The sequence below is a fragment of the Ovis aries genome, chromosome 5, assembly GCF_016772045.2.
Source record: "Ovis aries strain OAR_USU_Benz2616 breed Rambouillet chromosome 5, ARS-UI_Ramb_v3.0, whole genome shotgun sequence".
Lineage (NCBI taxonomy): Eukaryota > Metazoa > Chordata > Mammalia > Artiodactyla > Bovidae > Ovis > Ovis aries.
In genome coordinates, this window is record NC_056058.1 from 14,012,647 (window position 1) to 14,033,844 (window position 21,198).

At 49.6% G+C, this 21,198-nt stretch overlaps 1 protein-coding gene across 6 annotated transcripts in view; it reads left to right on the top strand.

Moving 5' to 3' along the window:
- The window catches only part of ARHGEF18 (Rho/Rac guanine nucleotide exchange factor 18), a 98,121-nt gene that overhangs the window by 29,953 nt on the left and 46,970 nt on the right, over positions 1–21,198 (top strand). For 5 of the 6 annotated variants that reach the window (XM_027969700.2, XM_060415504.1, XM_042249985.1 and 2 more), the window contains 5 exons: positions 976–1,033; positions 1,365–1,409; positions 1,975–2,052; positions 3,883–3,985; positions 4,126–4,267. In XM_027969700.2, coding sequence (XP_027825501.1) covers positions 976–1,033; positions 1,365–1,409; positions 1,975–2,052; positions 3,883–3,985; positions 4,126–4,267 — 426 coding nt within the window. Of the gene's footprint in view, positions 1–975; positions 1,034–1,364; positions 1,410–1,974; positions 2,053–3,882; positions 3,986–4,125; positions 4,268–13,898; positions 13,996–21,198 lie in introns of those variants that run through there. The other variant, XM_027969701.3, reaches the window with a different exon arrangement.

Sequence of the window (21,198 nt, forward strand, 5' to 3'; positions counted from 1 at the left end):
CCTCGGCAGAAATTGGGCAGAATGCTGGGGGAGAGGTGACATGGCTCCTCCATCATCTGCCCTTCCCCCTCACCCTCCGAGGGGACTCTCAAGCCAAGGTGGGCACAATATTGGAATGACTGCCAGGATGCTCTTCCTCCTCTGTCTCTTTATCTCCTTCTTTTTCTCTGAATCTCTATCTGAAGAGCTTGTGTTCCTCTGGTATCAGAAAGACCTACAGGCCAAACCAGAAGCTACCACTTTCTTTTTCTTTTTTTTAAATTTTTATGTATTAATTTATTTCTGGCTGCACTGGGTCTTCACTGCTGTGTGCAGGATTTCTCTAGTTGCAGCAAGCAGGGGCTACTCCTCAGTGCGGTGTATGGGCTTCTCATTGCAGTGGCTTCTCCTGTTGTGGAGCCCAGGCTCTAGGGTGCACAGGCTTTAGCAGTTCTGGCACGTGGCTCAGGGTTCTAGAGCACAGCCTCAGTAGATATGGCACACGAGGCGTTCCGAGACATGTGGAAATCTTCCCAGACCAGGGGTCAAACCCATCTCCCCTGCATTGGCAGGCAGATTCTTAACCACCAGGGAAGTCCAGGAATTTACCACTTTCTAGCAAGTCTCTGACGTCTATGGGGTCGCACAGAGTCGGACACGACTGAAGCGACTTAGCAGCAGCAGCAGCAAGTCTCTGAACCTCCTCCGCTTTGTCGCTAAGAAAAACAATCAGAGTATCTCCTTCAGCATCACTTTGAGAGTTCACTGACCTAATATGTGTAAAGCGTTTTGCCCTTTGTAAGCTCATGGCACACCCGGGATGCTTCCGTCCTGCCTCTTTGTCCTCTCTACCACTCTCCCTCGCCCCGAGAATGGCAAGCCCCATCTGGACAAGCTCCAGGTCTGCAGGGGTGCATTCAGGGGTTGTATGCTAGGCTGGTCCTGCCCCAGGGCACCTTTCACACCTATGTCTCCTGGGGTGGGGGCTGCTTCCAGGCCTGGACCCCCCAGTGCTGGAGTGCATGGAAAAGGATCATGTGGAGCCGAATCACGTGTGAGTATCTGACCCTTAGGTGGGGGAGGGACCCCTGGGACAGCCAAGGGGGTCAAGGTTTGGGGAAGAGGAAGGCAGGGATGTAGCATCATTGCCCATGAAAGTGAGTAGGGCCAGCCACAGTGCCCCTCTAATAACCTCGGCCTCCTCTCCCACACCAACTTTCTCCCAGGCACCTCTGAAGGTTCTCGACAGCATCAGGAGAGGGTTTGGGCCTCCCAGTTAGGGGTCACATCAGGACCAGGGCCAGGTCAGGCATTCACAGCTCGTTTGGGGGAACATCTGTCACTGGGGGCAACTGTGGACTGTTTTTATCTGATCCCCCACTCAGGTTGATTGTCCAGCAGGTGCTTGAAGAACTCCGACAGTACCATGGGTGAGTGGATGGGGGGGCTAGGTGTGGGGGAACAGGTGTGTGAGACAGATGTAGAACACAGGTGTAGGGGGACAGGGGTGGACAGGGATGGGGGATGCAAGCAGGGAACGGATATGGGAAGACAGGTGTGGGGACAGGTGGAAGAGTGGACAGGTAGAAGGGACATGTGTGAAGACGGGGTGGAATGGGAGGAAAACGAGGACTGGAGAGGTGGGAGGAGGCACAGGTGGGGGGAAGGATGGGACACAGGAGCAAGCTGCCGCCAGCCATGCTGTGCCTTTGCACAAATGGGAAAAGGAGGCCCTCTCCCAAAATGCTGCTGTCTGTTGGAAAAATCTTCCCAACATGTTGATTTTGTTTGACCAAGACCTGTTACTACCCTCTGCTGGAAAACCCATCACAGTGACCATGTATCCAAGCCCACATGTGGAGGGATGACGGGATCCCTGGTCATGGGCTGCGTGCCTGTCCACGGGAGCCCCAGAAGAGAGGGACAGATGAGGGCGCCGCTAGGAGTGGGGAGAAGAGCTGCCAACCCTGGTGTCTGTCCCCTCTGACCTTGCAGGGCCCGGCAGAGGGCTCGATTGTCAGTCTGCCCCGGAGGAGCAGCTTCGAACCTCACCTGGTTTGAGTTCTTATCTGAGTGAGTACCGAGCTGTGGGCAGGGCCAGCACTGAATTGAGAGGGCAGGGGCCTGAGATGGGATGAGGGGTTGGGGCCACCATCCTCTTACTGGAATCACCAGAGCAACAGTGGGGATGGCAGGGGGCTCCTCATACACCCTGGGAGGGCAGGGGAAGACTTCTTGGAGGAGGTGACAGCTTGAGCTGGGTTCCAGTGGAAAAGTAGGAGTTTGCCAGTATGCTGAGATGAGATGGGGAAAAGAATTGGGTGCCTTCCACAGGAATGGTGTCGGGGTGGGGCTGGAAGGAGGGGAGGGGAGTCAGCAAAGGCCAGATTGCTGCTGGGAAGCAGAAGTCCACAGCTCTGTGGTGACCAGTGATGGTGAGCACCATCAAGGGTGCAGACCAGAGGCATGGAATCTCCCTCCAGGGACTCGATTCTGCAGGGGCTGGGGTTCTTTGTATTATATGTATTATAATAAATACATGCAATGACTTAATATGTTATTTATTAAATGAGAGTGTGCTGGTCATCCAGGAGAGGTAAGATCTAGGGCTCAAGTGTTGAGTGGGAAGAGGGCAGGGGGATTTGAGAAACATCCCATGGGAAGAATGGACAGGGTTTCAGGCTGATAAGATAGGAAGCGGGTGTGAATCAGAGGAAGGAGGCAGAGATGGACAAGGTCCATCAAGGCACCTCAAGCTTGAGACCATGTCACTTTCCCCTAGCCAAACCCGGTCCCCAAGTCGGCTGGAACTTTGCAAACCTCCATAAATGTTTTATATGTGTGCGTGTGTGTGCTCAGTTGCTCAGTTGGGTCTGACTCTTTGATACCCTGTAGACTGTAGCCTGCCAGGCTCCTCTGTCCATGGAGATTTTTCCAGGCAAGAACACTAGAGTGGTTTGCCATTCCCTTCTCCAGGGGATCTCTCTGATCCAGGGATCAAATCCGGGTCTCCTGCTTGGCGGGCGGATTCTTTACCACTGAGCCACCTCGAAGCCCTATATATGTATATGAAAGTGAAAGTGTTAGTTGCTCAGTCGTGTCTGACTCTTTGCGACCCCATGGACTGTAGCCCACCAGGCTCCTCTGTCCATGGAATTCTCTAGGCAAGAATACTGGAGTGGGTTGCCATGCCCTTCTCCAGGAGATCTTCCCAGGGGTTAAACCTGGATCTCCCAAATTGCAGCAGATTCTTTACCATCTGAGCCACCAGGGAAGCTCTCTCTCTCTATAGATAGATAGATAGATAGATAGATAGATAGATAGATAGATAGATAGATAGATCTCTATATATATACACCTATCTATCTATATATATACTATATCTGTATGTAAACTATAGTATATACATACTATACCCATATATATGTATGTATACACACAGTTGCACTCGTTGCTTGTTGCTGCACAGGCTTTTCTCTGGTTGAGGTGCTCGGGCCTCTCACTGCGGTGGCTTCTCTTGTCGTGGAGCGTGGGCTCTAGGTGCTTGAGCTTCAGTCCCTGTGGCTCCCAGGCTCTATGGCACAGGTTCAGTAGTTGTGGCACCCCAGCTTCGTTGCCCTACAGCATGTGGGGTCTTGCTGGACCAGGAATCGAACCTGTGTCTCTCGCACTGGCAAGCAGATTCTTATCCACTGTGCCACCAGGGAAGCCCGGTAAATGTGTCTTGAGTGAATAAGTGAGCGAGAGGAGAGAGAGAGTTCAGGACCACAGTGAGGGTGGAACAGGATAGAGGGGCCTCAGGTAGACAGATTCTAGATGGATCCCAGGAATGACCTGCAGAACTGGCCAGAAGGGCCTTTTGGGTCTGCTGTAACCCTCTTCACCAAACTCTCCACCCCATAGGAGCGAGGACAGCATGGGGAAGACGGAGAGAAGTGACAGGGGCACCAGGGTGAAACGCAGCCTGAGCTCCCTGCGCAATCGAGTCACCAGGCAGAAGGAGAAGGTCAGAGGGCTGGGCCAGGGGTTGGGGGGACCCTCTCTGCCTTCTCCAGCTTGCCAGGATGTCCCCAGTCCCAGAGCCCTGTGATTCCAAGTGGGAAGGGACACACAGGACATTCTAAGGTCCACCCCTGTTCCCAACAGGGGAAGACCCCGGTGCATCAGAAGGACAAAGGTCAGGATGCGCGAGAGAAGAAAGAATGTATCAACGGGCACCAGCTGGCTCGAGGAACCTTCTCTGGCCACTCCAGCTGCCCTCTGTGTGGCAAACCTTTTCTGAGCTCTGGTGAGTCCGGTGGCCCAGCCCGTCGCCCTGGATGGCAGCCACTTTCTCTGCCTCACTTCCTCTAAATCGCTCCCATGGCCTCCTTCCATCTTTGCGTCCTCCCTTTCCAGGTCAGGCCAACCATGGCTTCCTGGAGGTCACCAGGAATCCATCCCTACGAGCAGTGGGTATTTGGTTAGCTTGGACTCCCTCACACAAGTTCCTTTTTTAAAAAATGCTTATTAATTCATCTGTTGGGCTGCACCAGATCTTAGTTCCAGCACGCAGACCTTCAGTCTTCGTTTCAGCGTGCAGGATCTTGAGTTGTGGCATGTGAACTCTCCGTTGCAACATGTGGGATCTAGTTGCCTGACCGGGGTGGAACCCAGGCCCCCTGCCATGGGAGTGCAGAGTGTTAGTCACTGGACCCCCAGGGAAGTTTGGGACCCCCAAATTCCCTTTAAATTTTAGCTTTCGTTGTTGGCAAAATCCAGACTCAGGCAGTGTATTAGTTGGCTGCAATCCGGCTGGCTTAAACCACAGAAATGCATCGTCTCAGAGTTCTGGAGAAGTTCAAGATCGAGGTTTCAGCTCCCTCTACAGGTGCTGGGAAAGGGTCCATCCCAAGTGTCTTTCCTGGCTTCTGGAAGTCCAGCGGCTTGTGCCAGCAGAACTATGGTCTTCACGTGGCATTGTCCCCATACTCATGTTCATGCCTCAAATTCCCCTTTGCCTGAGGATTAGGGGCCAACCCTAACTCAGTATGACCTCACTGAACTAAATACATTAGCAATAACCCTATTTCCAAATAAGGCCACCTTATGATGCCCTGATGGGGCTTCCCTGGTGGCTCAGTGGTAAAGAATCGCCTGCCAAGGCAGGAGAACTGGGTTCAATCCCTGGGTCAGGAAGATCCCCTGGAGGAGGAAATGGTAACCCACTCCAGTATATTTGCCTGGAGAATTCCAGGGACAGTGGAGCCCCGAGGGCTACAGTCTATAGGGTCGCAAAGAGTCAGACATGATATAGCAACTTAGCATGCATGCAGGCATGATGTAGTGAAAGGGGTTAGGTCTGTAATATATGAATTGGAGGGAGAGAGAGAGCGAAGGAGGCAGGATCAGCCCATTAACAGGCAATTTCCTGCCTCCCAGCACTGTCTCAGAAATAACAGTCTCTGCTCAGGAAAACATTTAGTTTGTTTTGTTTAGTCACTAAGCTATGTATGGACTCTTTAGTGACCCCATGACTACAGCCTGCCGGGCTCCTCATCCATGGGATTTCCCAGGCCAGAATACTGGAGTAGGTTGCCATTTCCTTCTCCAGGCGATCTTCCCAACCCAGGGATTGAACCTGTGTCTCCCACATTGGCAGGCATTTTTTTTTTTTTTTTTTTACCACTGAGCCACCTGGGAAACCCAACACAGAAATCAGGAAAAAGTATTCGGTTCCAAAGGCCTTGGAGGGAGATGACTCTGGTCTTCTATGAGATTTAGAACTTTGCTTTTTTGACAAGGGGAAGAGAGGAGGCACTGGCAACTGCATGCTGGTTGCAAATTCAGGCTGCTGCAGGGTTCCTCCACCTTGGCCCTATTGCTCTTTGAGGCCTGGTCATTCTTTGTTGAGGGAGGGGAGGGCCGTTTTGCGCATTGCAGGATGTTGAGCAGCATCCCTTGCCTCCACCCACTAGATGCTGTTAACACCTGCCCCAGGAGTTATGTCAGCCAAAAATGTCTCTAGATGTGGCCAAATGTCCCCTGGGGACTAGGATTGCCCAGGTGAGACTCCGTAGGCGAGTGCAATAGAGAATTGGCCCCAGGGTGGGCCATGCAGTGACAGCGGTCCCTCCACCCTGGGGGCAGGTGCCTCCTCAAGACCTGAGCCACAGGTTTTGCATTTCTGCCTTGCCTGGCCCCACACGTGGGCATTTTCCTTCTTCCTCATTCCTCCCATTTTCTGGAGTAGTCTTTGCTGGCGGTGGGCCTGTGGCTGCTGCAGTCAGGAGTGGACCCATTTGGAGCTTTTTCTCCAAAGATCTCCAACCTGCTTTCTGACCCTGTGAACGCTCTCCAGCGGAAGCCACCCAGGCTTTGCAAAGTCTTCAGCATCTTAAAGTCCTTTTAAGCAGCAGGTGTGTGCTACATTCATTTTAGTAGTGTCTGACTCTTTGTGACCCCACGGACTGTAGCCCGCCAGGCTCCTCTGTCAGTGGGATTCTCCAGGCAAGAATACTGGAGTGGGTTGCCATGCCCTCCTCCAGGGAATCTTCCTGACCAGCAAGTGACTTCCTGTTTCTGCTGACTTCCTCATCTCTTCATCTGGGTGGGGTGGGGGTGAGGTCTGCTGGATACTAGAACCTCCCTGGAAGGCCAGGATCAAGCCCTGAGGGGCTCTATCTCTGGCATCAAATTCAAGGAGCAGGTGGGAAGTTGGCAGAAGGAAGGGTGAGGGCAGAGATCCAGAACCGAGCCAGTACTGATCCAGTAGAGAAATACATCCATGTTGATGCAGAGTTGAGTATTTTTAAATAAATATATAGATATACTCAAACTACTGCACAATTGCAGTCATCTCATACATTAGCTAAGTAATGCTCAAAATTCTCCAAGCCAAGCTTCAACAGTATGTGAACCATGAACTTCCAGATGTTCAAGCTGGATTTAGAAAAGGCAGAGGAACCAGAGATCAAATTGCCAACATCTGTTGGATCGCAGGAAAAGCTAGAAAATTCCCCCCAAAATATCTACTTCTGCTTCATTGACTATGCTAAAGCCTTTGACTGTGTAGATCACAACAAACTGGAAAATTCTTCAAGAGATGGGAATACCAGACCACCTTACCTGCCTACTGCGAAACCTTTATACAAGTAAACAAGCAATAGTTAGAACTGGACATGGAACAAAGGACTGGTTCAAAATTGGGAAAGGAGTACATTAAGGCTGTATATTGTCATATTGCTTATTTAACTTAAATGTAGAGTACATCATGTGAAATGCTGGGCTGGATGAAACACAAGCTGGAATCAAGATTGCCAGGAGAAATATCAATAACCTCAGATATTCAGATGACACCATCCTTATGGAAGAAAGTGAAGAGGAATTAAAGAGCCTGTTGATGAAGGTGAAAGAGGACAGTGAAAGCTGGCTTAACACTCAACATTCAAAAAACGAAGATCATGGCATCTGGTCCCATCACTTCATGGCAAATAGATGGGGAAACAATGGAAACAGGGACAGACTTTATTCTCTTGGGCTCCAAAATCACTGTGGACAGTGACTGCAGCCATGAAATTAAAATTGCTCCTTGGAAGAAAAGCAATGACAAACGTAGACAGTGTATTAAAAAGCAGAGATTACTTTGCCTACAAAGGTCCATATAGTCAAAGCTATGGTTTTTCCAGTAGTCATGTACAGATGTAAGAGTTGGACAATAAAAAGGCTGAGTGCTAAAGAACTGATGCCTTCAAACTGAGGTCCCTTGGACAGCAAGGAGATCAAACCAGTCAATTCTAAAGGAAATCCTGAATATTAATTGGAAGGACTAAAGCTGAAGCTGAAGCCCCAATGCCTGATGCCAAGAAAAAACACCCTGATGCTGGGAAAGATTGAAGGCAGGAGAAGGGGATGATAGAGGATGAGATGGTTGGATGGCATCACTGACTCAATGGACATGAGTTTGAGCAGACTCAGGGAGATGGTGAAGGACAGGGAAGCCTGGCATGGTACAGTCCATGGGGTGGCAAAGAGGTGGACATGAATGAGCGACTGAATAACAACAAAGGCAAAATTTTATATTTTAAAAGAAAATTAAATTACAGAAAAGCAAAAGTCTAACATGCCAAGGACACTTTGTTTGATGCACTTAGTGTCAATAATTGGAGCACTTTTTAAGGCTTTTTTTCTACCAAAAAAAAATGGCATTGATAATGGCTCTGTACAATAATATTTAAAATAGAAGGAGGATGGAAACATTTTCATACCATATTTTGGCAAACAGTTCTAAAGACAGCAAACACGCACTCAGTGGGTTTTCCTTTGCTTTAAAATGAGCTACCAGTAATTCTAAACCAAGCAAAAATGCATTGTTCCTGGATGGAATATAAGTAGTCATACTCGCAAAAATGTTTTGCAATGAGTTCTTGGCTTCTGTGAAAATCCCAAAATAGCAAAGGAGAGATTAGAGTTTATTTTCAGATTCTATGACTGGTTTCCAACAATCTTATCAGTAGACTCACAGGCAAAATACTGGACACTCAGGATCAGATTCCATTCCTTGATGTAAGGATGGAACTTTTGTGGACTGCTGTCCTTGGCTAGCGAAGGACATATAAACCAGCGAATAACCACGTATAGAATAAAATGCAAGACAGGCAGAAGGGCTACCTTAATGTTTTTTGTTGTTGTTGTTGCGGGAAAAAAAGAATCCATGCTAATACTATGGTGAAACTAATGCTTACTTAGAGATTTTATCATTAAAGTAAGACAAAAGATAAGACTTCAAAGAGACCAGATCAGTAACTTGGAAGTGAAGTCTTTTGCTGCATTTTGGCAATAGACTTTAACTTGGAGTATGCTCAGTCGCTTCAGTCATGTCTCTTTGCGACCCCGTGACTGAACCCCAGCTCCTCTGTCCATGAAATTTTCCAGGCAAGAACACTGGAGCAGGTTGCCATTTCCTCCTCCAGAGGATCTTCCCAACCCAGGGATCGAACTTGAGTCTCCTACATTGCAGACAGATTCTTTACTACTGAGCCACCTGGGGGAGCAACTTAGAGTATACAACTATCTATTTGAGAACTCTCCTACCCCTAAGTCGTGTCTGACTCTTTACCACCCCACGGACTGCACCACGCGAGGCTTCCCTGTCCACCATCTCCCAGAGTCCCCTCAGACTCATGTCCACTGAGTCAGTGATGCCATCCAACCATCTCATCCTCTGTCGTCCCCTTCTCCTCCTGCCCTCAATCTTTCCCAGCATCAGGGTCTTTTCCAGTGAGTCGGCTCTTGGCATCACGTGGCCAAAGTATTGGAGCTTCAGCTTCAGCATCGGTCCTTCCAATGAATATTCAGGGTTGATTTCCTTTAGGATTGACTGATTTGATCTCTTTGCAGTCCAAGGGACTCTCAATAGGACCTCGATACGTTTGTCACAACTTAGGAACTAACATTGGTACAGTACTATTAACCCAATTCTGGATTCTATTCAGATTTCACCAGGTTTGGTTTGGTTCTTTCATGAGTGTTCTCCTTGTTTCAGGATCCAATTCAGATACCACATTCACTTCAATCATCCTGTCTTCCTAGTCTCTCCGGTCTGTGAGGGTTTCTCTGTCTCTTCTTACTATTCATAACTTTGACAATCCAGAGAAATGCTAGCCAGGTGTCTTGTACGATGTCCATTAATCTGAGCTTGCCTGATGTTTTGGGGGAGGTTGTTATCACTATTGGTTTGGGGGTTTTGATGGGTTTGTTTTTTCCATGCCTCTCAGCTTGTGGGATCTTAGCTCCCCAATCAGGGATCAAACCCATGTCCTCAGTAAGGAAAGTACGGATTCTTAACCACTGGACGCCCAGAGAATTCCCATGTCTTATGTTTTCTTTTTTAATTACACTTAGTCACTCGGTCATGTCTGACTCTTTGCAACTCCATGGACTGTAGCCTGCCAGGCTCCCCTGTCCATGGGAATTCTCTAGATAAGACTATTATAGTGGATTGCCCTGTCCTCCTCCAGGGGATCTTCTCAACCCAGAGATCAAACCTAGGTCTCCCGCATTGCAGGTGGGGTTTGTTTTTTTTTTTTTTTTTCACCATCTGAGCCACCAGGGAAGCCCTTTTAGAAAGTTTATTGATCATTTGTTTTGGGCTGCACTGGGGCTTTGCTGCAGTGCACGGGCCTCTCATTGCGGTGGCTCCTCTCGTTGCAGAGCCCCGGCTCCGGGTTCTCAGGCTTCAGTAGTTGCAGCTCAGGGCACAGTTGTGTCACATAGGCCTAGCTGTCCCGCAGTATGTGGGATCTTCCCAGGCCAGGGATTAAACCTGCGTCCCCTGCACTGGCAGGTGAATTCTTTCTCACGGCACCATCAAGGAAGTCCTGGTGTTTTCTTAAAATTGTAGAGGGGCTATGGGTTTGGGGAACCTTTCTGTCTCATCAGATCAGAGGGTAAGTGCTATCGACATGACATCCTTGAGAATGTTAATCTGTATCACCGGGGTAAGGTAACAACTGCCAGGTTGCTATTCTTCCCGTTTCTCTTCTCTATTCCCTAGAAGCAGGTCACTCAATCCAGCCTACTCTCAGGATGGCAGGAGTCAAGTTCCATGTTCTGGAGACAACATTTGACTTTCAGGACAACTCTTTGAGATCAAGGGAGATTGGAGTTCGTGTCACAGAAATGATGAGCGCTCAACATGGTGCTGGGTACTTACAAGCAATGGTAGCACCTATTGTCATCAACATTTGGCAATATCTCTCTTTTTAAATGTTAGTGTTTATTTATTGGCTCTGCTGTCTTCGTCGCTTTGAGTGGACTTTCTCCAGTTGTGGCAAACAGGGGCTACTCTCTAGTTGTTGTGCATGGGCTTCTCACTGCGGTAGCTTCTCTTGTTGCGGAGCACGGGCTCTAAGGCAGGTGGGCTTCAGTAGTTGTGGCACACAGGTTTATTTGCTCCATGGCGTGTGGGATCTTCCTGGACCAGGGATTGAATCTGTGTCCCCTGCATTGACAGGAGGATTCTCAGAGCACTGGACCACCAGGAAATCCTGGTGATAGCTCTTGTTATGGAGGCAAAGCTAACACTTTAGTCACAGACCCTAACCCTAGGCTCTGACCACAGCCCCACACCTGTCTAAGGGAGTAACATGAGGCCAGAACACCTGTGTCTCACTCCAGCGGGCTGAGAGCAGGCACCACCCGGGTGTAAGTCGCCACAAGCCTACCTCCCATCACAGGTATTCAAAGCTAGATGTGACTGACTGTCCCCTTAAGGAAACAGCCCCACTGTAAGTTGAACAGAACAGGAAGTGAATCATGTTCCAGGTAATTAGTGTCTCCAGGGTAAAGCTGAGATACTTTCCCAGCCACCAACCCCGCTGATGGAGCGCCATTCCTGATAGTCCTGTTCCTAGCCTTGACCTTTGAGGCTCCTCCGTGGTCTGACCCCACCTAGCCCTCCACCCTTCTCTGCCACTACTGAACCACAAGATCCCCTCGCCCGGCCACCATGAAGTCTCGTGGCTGCTCGTGCCGGTCACATGTGCCTTGCTCATTCAGTGCTATTCCTGGAACTCCTTCCGCCACCTAACTCTTACTCATTCTCTAAGACAAAGAGCAAGGCCACCTCCCCCAGGAAGCCTGCATTAGGTGACTTTAAAGCCTGCATGAGGTGACTTTAAGTTCCAATGGCTGTCAGCCAAGGGTCACTGTGTCCCCCCCTGAAGAATATTTAGCAATGTCTGCAGACATTATGGGCTTACCAGGTGGCTCAGACAGTAAAGAATCTGCCTGCAACTCAGGAGACCTGGGTTCGATCCCTGGGTCGGGAAGATTCCCTGCAGAAGGGCATGGCAACCCACTCTAGTATTCTTGCCTGGAGAATCCCATGGACAGAGGAGCCTGGTGGGGCTACAGTCCATGGGGTCACAAAGAGTCAGACACCACTAAGTGACTGAGCACAAGCAAGAACTGTCATTAGTAGCAAGACTGAGAAACACAGATCCTCAGCTCTTGGCAGAGTCCCCGGCCCATGATAAGGACTCGGTAAAAGCAGAAAATGGTTAGATGGATAAAAGGAAGACAAGAGATGGCTCTTCTTTCTGACAAGCCCCTTGAAAGGGTTTAGGAGAGAACTTTGTCAACCTGAAGGTGCCTGTAACTAAGGGAGCTATAGATTTAAGGATCATGCCACTCTTCCTGCTTAAAATCTTTCAGTGACTCCCCACTGCCTTTGGGATAAAGTCCAAAAGTTATGGACATTCGGAGAGTGATCATTTACAGATCCACCGAGACCTCAAAAGTACCTGTGTCTGCGCTTCTGACCTCAATTGGGGTGGGTGTCTGATGACCTCCACTGGGGTGAGATTCTTGCATTTCTGGACCCTCCAACTCCCTAGACATGTTCCCTCTCCTGATCATAAAGTCTGGACTTAAACTGAAGACAGTTCACTTGGGGACTCTGCCACCCAGGTCCTTAACTGAGAGCTCTCAAATACAGACTGTGTGTGGGTTTATTATTATTATTTATTTATTTGGCTGCACCAGGTCTTGGTTGAGGCACATGGGATCTTTCAGTTGCAGCATGCAGAACTTTTAGTTTGGCATTCAAACTCTTAGTTGTGGCATATGGGATCTAGTTCCCTACCCAGGGATTAAACCCAGACCCCTCACATTGGGAGCATGGAATCTTAGCCACTGGATCACTAGAGACATCCTGATTGTGTGTGTTTTGAAGTAAGCTTATTTGGGGGCGATCTTGACCTGGTTGACTAGCTTGGACCTGAGGTGAAAGCTCTTTGGCTCCTCTCCTGATTCCTACCCACCCTCTTCACCTATAGAGGGCCTGGATTAGACAAGTCTCAGGACTGGGGTGGCTGATGGTATCTGAGGGGATGCTGGCACGTGGAGGGGCATCTGGCATGTCTATAGGTGTCTGAAAACACCTCTGTGGGGTGTCCAGCATGTGTTCCATCCTCTGAACACCCCTTTGGGGGTTTCTAATAGCATCTGTGTTGGAGGGAATCTAGAAGTTTCCATGTGGGGCTTTGATATATTCCAGAGTGTCTGAAAGCCTGTTTGCGGATAGTTGATGGCTACTAGATGAAGGCATCCAGTACTTTTGAGATATTTGGCATGTTTTTCAGATTCTGAATAGTTGGGGGGTATGAGTTTTGAGTATCCGATGATATCTGCCTGGGTGTCTGAAATGTGTGTGGAGTATCTGGTGGTATCTATGTTGCAGTGTCTGGGATCACCTGAGAGATAAAGGACTCATGTTTTCAAGACTTGTAAATTTTCACTTCCTATAATCTAGGGTGCCACTTCTTCGCAGGAGACAGACCTGTTCTCTCCATTTCTTGCATCCTCCCCTCTCAAACTTCTCTCCCCCGGGGTTAATCCCCCTTTGATGTCCCCAGGCTTTCATTGTACCCTACTTTCTGCCCCAACTCCCCAAGTCGCCCCCCCCCCCAGCCCTGCTATCTTCTACCAAGAAACCCCTCCCAGACCTGCTAATCACCCAGGTCCCCGATGACTCCACAAAACACCCCTCAACCCCAATGATCTCTCCTAAAGATTCCTTCTAAGCGCCTCTCAGTCCCGCGAATACCTCGGGGCCCCACTGACCCCCTCCCCCAAAACGGCTCCCAACTCCGCTGATTTCCTCTCAGGCCTCCCGTAGACGCCCCTCTGCCCGACTGACCCGCCCCTCAAGGATAGCCCTCACCCTCCTCGAAAGTACCTTTCAGTCCCCTCACCTTGCCTAAGCTCGAGCTAAAGACCCCTGCCTGCATCACCAGGTTGAGCCTCAAAGACCTAGGTTCGCGCGACCCACCGATCCTCGAGCCACGCCCCCTTCCGGGCCCACACCCTCTGACCCGCCCTTGGGGGCGGGGCCGCGCGTGCGCACCTCACCCCCGCGGCTTCCCGCTTCCGGCTCCGAGCCGAGGGCAGCCGTGGACCCCGGGAGGCCGGGCGGCAGCGGCTGCAGGAAAGCTAACGGAGCTGCGGGTGGCGAGTGACCTGCGGCCAACTAAGGTGAGGGCGGCGGGGCAGGTCTGAGGAGAACGAGGCTCGGGAGGAGGCCTCGGGCCCAACGAAGGCGCCATCGGTTCCCGGGGGTGGCCTCGGGCGCAGGACCCCCGAGGCTGCCTCTGCTTCGGGGCCGGCCCCCGTGGGCTCGTCCAAACTGGCGGGCGGATCCTGCAGTGCAGGCTGTCCCTTCCGTGCATGCAGGTTCTGTTTGCAGAAGGCACAGTTCAGACGATGCCCGCCGGCTCCGGCCGAACCCCAGCCCTTGGGCAGTGCAACCTCCCTGGTTCAACAGGGAGGGCGTTCGGCGTCCGGGATCTGGAGCTCCCGGGGCAGGACGGAGATGTGGTGATAACTCAGCACCGGGGGACTTGAAGCCTCTGAGCATCGCTCACTCCGTGGAGCCCACGTCCTCCTTCCAGTTGATTGTTAGGGTCACAAAATCACAGGAGGTGTGTGTGCTTTGGGTCTTTAGCTCTTCCGCCAGTTTCTTTCTTGTGGAAGAATTTAGATGGTGCGGTGCAGAAATCAGAGGCCCTTGGTCCTTGCACGGTTTATTGTAACTATCTTCTCCTCTCTTCTACCTGGTTCTCTGTTGAGATTGAAGTGGTAGAAGAGATGGCTGGCCCAGGGGATCAAAAGCATTGGCGAAGTTTTACCTCGGAAATGAAGAACACAACTTTTCTTCCTTTTGTCTCCGTTTGGGGGAGAGTGGAACTCCAGCCAGGATCGTAGAAGGGCAGGTCTCTTCTTGTTGACTAGAGAAAGTTCAGGACAGGTGAACAGCCCTATGGCCGAGGGAGATGTGGGGATGGTTTTGCAGGTATCCCGGTGAATAATTCTGGAGTTGTATGGAGAAGTGTCAAGAGCACAGGCTTAAGTGTCAAATCACATCTGGGTTCTTCTGGTCCCAGTTTCCACCACTTAAGTCACAGTCTCCCCATCTTTAAACCCAGAATGAGGATCGGTTGTGGATTTGATGAGGTAATGCATGTAGGGTGGGAAGCACAGCCCCTGGCGTGTGGTGAACGCTCAATAAGTGTTACATATTCTTTGCATGTGGTATGCCCCCAGGTCTGTGTTTCACTTTTTATTGAAATATAGTTGATGACAATGCTGTTTTAGTTTCAAGTGTACAGCAGAGTGATTCAATTATACATATATATATTTGTTGTTGGTTAGTCACTAAGTTGTGTCCGACTCTGTGACCCCATGGACTGTAGCCTACCAGGCTCCTCTGTCCATGGGATTTCCCAGGCAAGAATACTAGAGTGGGTTGCCGTTTCCTTCTCAAGGGGATCTTCTCAACCCAGGGATCAAATGTGCATCTCCTGCATTTCAGGCAGATTCTTCACTGTTGAGCTACCGGGGATTCCATATATATAAATATATTCCCATGTATGTATATTCCTCTCTCTATACACACACACACACACACACATATATACACATTCTTTTTCATACTCTCTTCTGTTACAGTTTATTACGAGATAGTTCCCTGTGCTATACAGTAGATCCTTGCTGTTTACCTGTTTTATATATAAACAGGTAAACAACAGGTGTGTGTATGTTAATCCCAAGTTCTTAATTTATCTTCCTGCCATCCCCTTTGGTACCCATCAGTTTGTTTTCTATGTCTGTGAGTCTGTTTCTGTTTTGTAGTGACGTTCATTTGTATCATTTTTTTAGATTCCACCTGTGAATGATATCATATGATATTTGTCTTTCTCTGACTTACTTCATTTAATACTCTAGGTCCATCCATGTTGCTGCAAATGGCATCATTTTCTTTTTTTTTTTTTAAATCTCAGGCAGGCCCGTATTTTTCAGTCAACATTCCAAGTAATAGTCTGGAAAGTGTGAGCAGCTCAGTTGTTGTTTGGACTGGGTTGCAGTTTGTGTTTTATCAATAGTTTGCTCGTTCTGTGGGTCAGGCCCTTCTGAGGGGGTGGAAGAAGCTGTGCTAAAGCGAGTAAGAGGGGCTTCCCTGGCAGTGCGGTGTTCAGGGCTCTGTGCTTCCACTGCAGGGGGCAAAGGTTTGGTCCCTGGTCAGGGAACTGAAATCTTGCATGCGGCACAGCTCAGCCCCCAAATAAAGGGAGTGGGGTCGTTTTTAAAATTCTTGTCAGTGTAACTTGTTTGCATTGTGTATGGCATACTTCCCTTTTCAATGGCATGTAGGAGAGAAAGGAGATTCTTTGAATGTCTTTTCTTTCTCTTTTTTTTTCTCCAGTCGACATAGGAATGCCCCCATGTTGAAAGCTGTGGTAGTGTGCACATTGTTCCTGGTGGAAACCTGGGTGTACTTCTCATTCTTGTCACACAGTAGCGATTACAGCCAGTTGCCCTTGTCACCAGCCAGCCCCGCCCCCACGGGGACTAGGGCTGTGGTCACCAGCTGTGCCTCCCTCGCTGTTTACCTTCCACATGCTTAGCATATTTCTGATCCTCATGTCAAGGTCTCCTTCATTTTTCTTCACTCTTCCTGGGTCCTGTTTCCATTTCTGCAAATTCCACCCATGACTTTTTAAACATTTTCCCCTAGGCTCTCTTAAGTCATCTTAAGCCCAGAGGCTTTGTTAGGTCCAGCTAGTCACTGTTTCTTCATTATTTGTGAGTTAAACTTTACTTTTCCCCTGAAAGTGGTGAAGAGCTGCTCTTGGTTTGTAAACCCTCTCTCCAGGTACAAAGCAATTCCCTGCACAGCTCCTGAGCAGCCACTAAGAATTTTTCTGGAGGAGGAATGTGGCTGACAGGGGAGGGGCAGTCTGATTCAAATAATGTCCTCCGGGAGGCCTCAGTGAAAGGACCCCTGCAGCTATGCTCCTTTTGTGTGTGTGTGATTAAAATTGCCTTGGGTGTAAGCAGTAAAGAATCCACCTGCAATGCCAGAGACGCAGGAGACTCAGGTTCAGTCCCTGGAGAAGGAAATGACAACTCACTCCAGTATTCTTGCCTGGAATATCCCATGGACAGAGGAGCCTGGCGGGCTACAGTCCATAGGGTTGCAAAGAGTGAGAGGCTAAGCACAGAGGCAAGCAAGCTAACTAAATTCAACTGATATGCTGGTTCTCTGCTTTGGTTCTTAAGTAGATTTATAGTTGCCATTGAGATTAAAGTTGCAGTTGGTTTTGTTCAAGGTATCACCATATCCTGAGAAAATTATTCTAAAGATTTTAACAGAGGGGTATATATTTAACATATTGCACGTGGTTACATTTTAAATGCATGTCAATTTTTTTAAACTGGCATATGATTGCTTTACAATGTTGTGTTCGTTTCTGCTGCACAACAATGGTGAATCAGCCATATAAAGTTATGACCAACCTAGATAGCGTATTCAAAAGCAGAGACATTACTTTGCCAACAAAGGTCCATCTAGTCAAGGCTATGGCTTTTCCAGTGGTCATGTATGGATGTGAGAGTTGGACTGTGAAGGAAGCTGAGCACCGAAGAATTGATGCTTTTGAACTGTGGTGTTGGAGAAGACACATGAGAGTCCCTTGGCCTGCAAGGAGATCCAACCAGTCCATTCTAAAGGAGATCAGCCCTGGGTGTTCATTGGAAGGACTGATGCTAAGGCTGAAACTCCATTACTTTGGCCACCTCACGTGAAGAATTGACTCATTGGAAAAGACCCTGATGCTGGGAGGGATTGGGGGCAGGAGGAGAAGGGGACGACAGAGATTGAGATGGCTGGATGGCATCACCGACTCGATGGACTTGGGTTTGGGTGGACTCCGGGAGTTGGTGATGGACAGGGAGGCCTGGCGTGCTGCGATTCATGGGGTCGCAAAGAGTCGGACACGACTGAGCGACTGAACTGACTGACTAACTGAACTGATACATATACCTCCTCCCTCTTGAGCCTCCCTCCCACGCCCCCATCCCACAGAGCATGGAGCTGAGCACCCTGAGCTATAAGCAGTTCCCACTAGCTAGCTGTCTTACACATGGTAGTGCATATGTGGCTTCCCTGGTGGTTCAACAATAAATACTCCACCTGCCAGTGCAGGAGATGCAAGCTCGACCCCTGAATTAGGAAGATCCTCTGGAGGAGGAGATGGTGTAGACGTCAATGCAAGTCTCTCTGTTTGTCCCATCCTCTCCTTACCACCACCACCACCACCTCGTGTCCACAAGTCTCTTCTCTACATCTGTAAACGCATGTCACTTTAAAAGAAAAAAAAGCTTCATTAAGACATAATTCACATTCCATAAAATTCACCCTTTTAAAGTGTGCCTTTCTGTAGGTTTTAGGACATTCACAAGCTCGTGCAACTGTCACCACCGTCAACCCCCGGGACATTATATCAGCTGGTCATTCCTACAGATGGATTTCAGGAGGAGAGAAAGGCCATAGTAAGAGGGTATAAGTGGGTGCCCCCTCCATCACAATGTGGGGTGGAGGGAGGGCAGGACCCCATCAGACTGCTTGGCTGGAATCCATTGTGATCCCATGAGGGCAATTTGTTGTTCAGTCACTCAGTCGTGTCTGACTCTTTGTAACCCCAAAGACTGCAGCACACCAGGACAGTTACACTGTTTATGGATAACTCTGATTTGCTGAGATTAATTTTCAGAGGGAAATTGAATTTAGAAGAATAAATTGCGAAGTCATCTGCAGTAGAGTCAGTGTACTCCTCCATCCCCTCGTAAGAGTGAAATGGACAGTACCTGACCAGATACAATGTGGAGCATCCCTGGGCATCATGGCAGTAAGGGAGTCAGCTCTGGGTCATCTGGCAGTCAGTTCTCATCATGCCAGGACATGGGACTTATGGCAGATCCTTGTGACCCTTTGCATCATCCCCTCAGGGGCTCTCAGTCTAAGAATTGAAAGAGAAACAGGAAGACGGAAAGATGGAGACCCTCAGATGCTCCTGGTGGGACTGTAGAGCAGGGCAGCAACTGTGAAAACAGTCTGGCAGTGCCTCTAAAGGTCAGACGTAGCTTTCCCATAAGATCCAGGAGTTCCACCCCTAGGTATGTGCCAAAGAGAAAAGAAAGCCTAGGTCTGCACAAAAATTGGCACAGAAACCTCACAGGAGCATTGTTCACAACAGGCAAAGAGTAGAAACAATCTCAATGTCCATCAGCTGATGAATGGATAAAGGAAACGTGGGCCAGGAAGTTCCCTGTGGCCTAGTTTCAGGATTCCAGGCTTTCACTGTTGTGACCCCAGTTCAGTCCCTGGTCAGGGAGCTGAGACCTCGCAAGCCATGCAGTGTGGCCAAAAAAAAAAGGAAGAATGGGAGAAAGAAAATGTGGGCCGTCCATGCGGTGGACTATTCTTCAGCAGGGCAAGGGAATGAAGCATTGACACACTCTACAACTTGGCTGAGTCTCAAAACTATGTGAAAGAAGCCAGTCCCCAAAGGCCACATGGTGTCTGATTCCATTTACGCAGTAGATTCAGAGCAGGCAAATCCAAGGAGACACCAAAAAAGTAGATTAGTGCTTGCCTGGGGTGGGGAGAGGGGGAAATGGAGAGTGACAGCTAAGGGGTCCCGGGTTCCTTTTGAGGGTAAAGAAAATGCTCTGAAACTGACACACAACTCTGAATAAACTGAAAGCCATCGGAGTGTACACTTGAAAAGGATGAATTGCGTAGTATTTTCATTCCATTTCAAGAAAGCTGTTGAGGGGCTTCCCTGGTGGCTCAGTGGTAAAGAATCCACCCACAGTGCAGGAGACCCGGGTTTGATCCCTGGGTCAAGAAGATCCCCTGCAGATGGAAATGGCAACCTGCTCCAGTATTCTTGCCTGGGAAATCCCATGGAGAGAAGAGCCTGGTGGGCTACAGCCCATAGGGTCACAAACAGTTGGACGTGATTTAGCAACTAAACAAGAAAGTTGATTATAGACTCAGGTCCCTACCACGTGGGAGACAGAGTTCTCAGTGCTGTCTGTCAGGACAGGCCAGTTGAGGCAGAGACTTGGGGTCACAGTGTCACCCTGGCTCTGTCCCAGGCGGGAGAGTCCTCTGTGGCGGGGTGGTGGCCAGGCCCGCCTCGGCGGCTGTGAGCAGAGGGAGAATGGTGTACAGAGGCTCAGAGTCAGGAAATGATGTGCCATCCGTCATATCTTATAGGCCAGGGTGGACCCAATGGCTGCCTCCATCCTCGGGTGGAGGAACAGGAAAGGAGGGAGGCTGGAGACAGGGTGGCCTGAGCAGTGATGATCGGTTGAACCCAAACAAACAAGGACTGTAGAAATAGGACAGAGTTCAGGTCGCTTCACAGGCAGATGAGTGGGGGCTTTGTCGGTGGTGGTGTGGGAGAGAGGGTGATGGAGGTGACCAGATGGATGCTGGGCCCCAACGTCATCAGCTAGGAGAACGCTTCCCTACGCAGCCTGCAGCTCCCAGGAGCCGACCCTCACTGGTCTGGCCAGTTGGAGCTCTCTCCAAGTTTGTCTTGCTTTGGTGATTGGGGAAGGCGGTGCCCTCCCCTCAGATCAAGGGTGTCTTCTCGCCTCCCCATCTCCACCCCATCCCAGTGTCTTTCAGAGTTCAAGAACATTGTAGAACATCTGTAGACCACCAGGGACGCTGAAGTTATAGCTCTGTGGGATGGAAGGGGAGCGGGGCAGAAGGGTAACTCATGGCACTCGCAATCTTTATTTGGGGCACGTGGAATCAAGTTCCCCAACCAGGGATGGAACCCCGCCCTCTGCATGGGGAGCGAGGAATCTTAGCCAGCTGGACCCTCAGGAAAGTCCCACGGTGTCTATTTAGAAAGCAGGCACTGCCTGCTAGGGGTTTGGGGGAGAGGGAGGGAGGGGAGAGGTGGAGAATCCAGCAGCAAAGTGATGTGAAAACCTTCAGAAATGAAATCTGACAGCAGAACAGCAGCCTGACTCGTGTGCTTATGTAACCAGCTTCAAGAGTCTGATGCCCGTCAGCCGGGTGGTTTCCCATCCTTGCTTTTCTGGCCATTCCTGGCAGACATCAGCTAACATACACACACACCAAGGTGTTATTCATGGGGAGTTGTGGTTCTGGAGATCAAGGAGACATCTACATCTCTTCTCTGTTCTGGAACTATCGCAGGCCCCTCCCACCCCATTGATCCTGTGGAAATATGGCCCAAAGATGCCCACGTCCTAACCCCCAAGAACTTTGAATAGATGACCTACCGTGGCCAAAAGGAATTTTGCAGGTGTGAGTTAGTTAAGGATCTGGAGGTGGGGAGATAATCCTTGGTT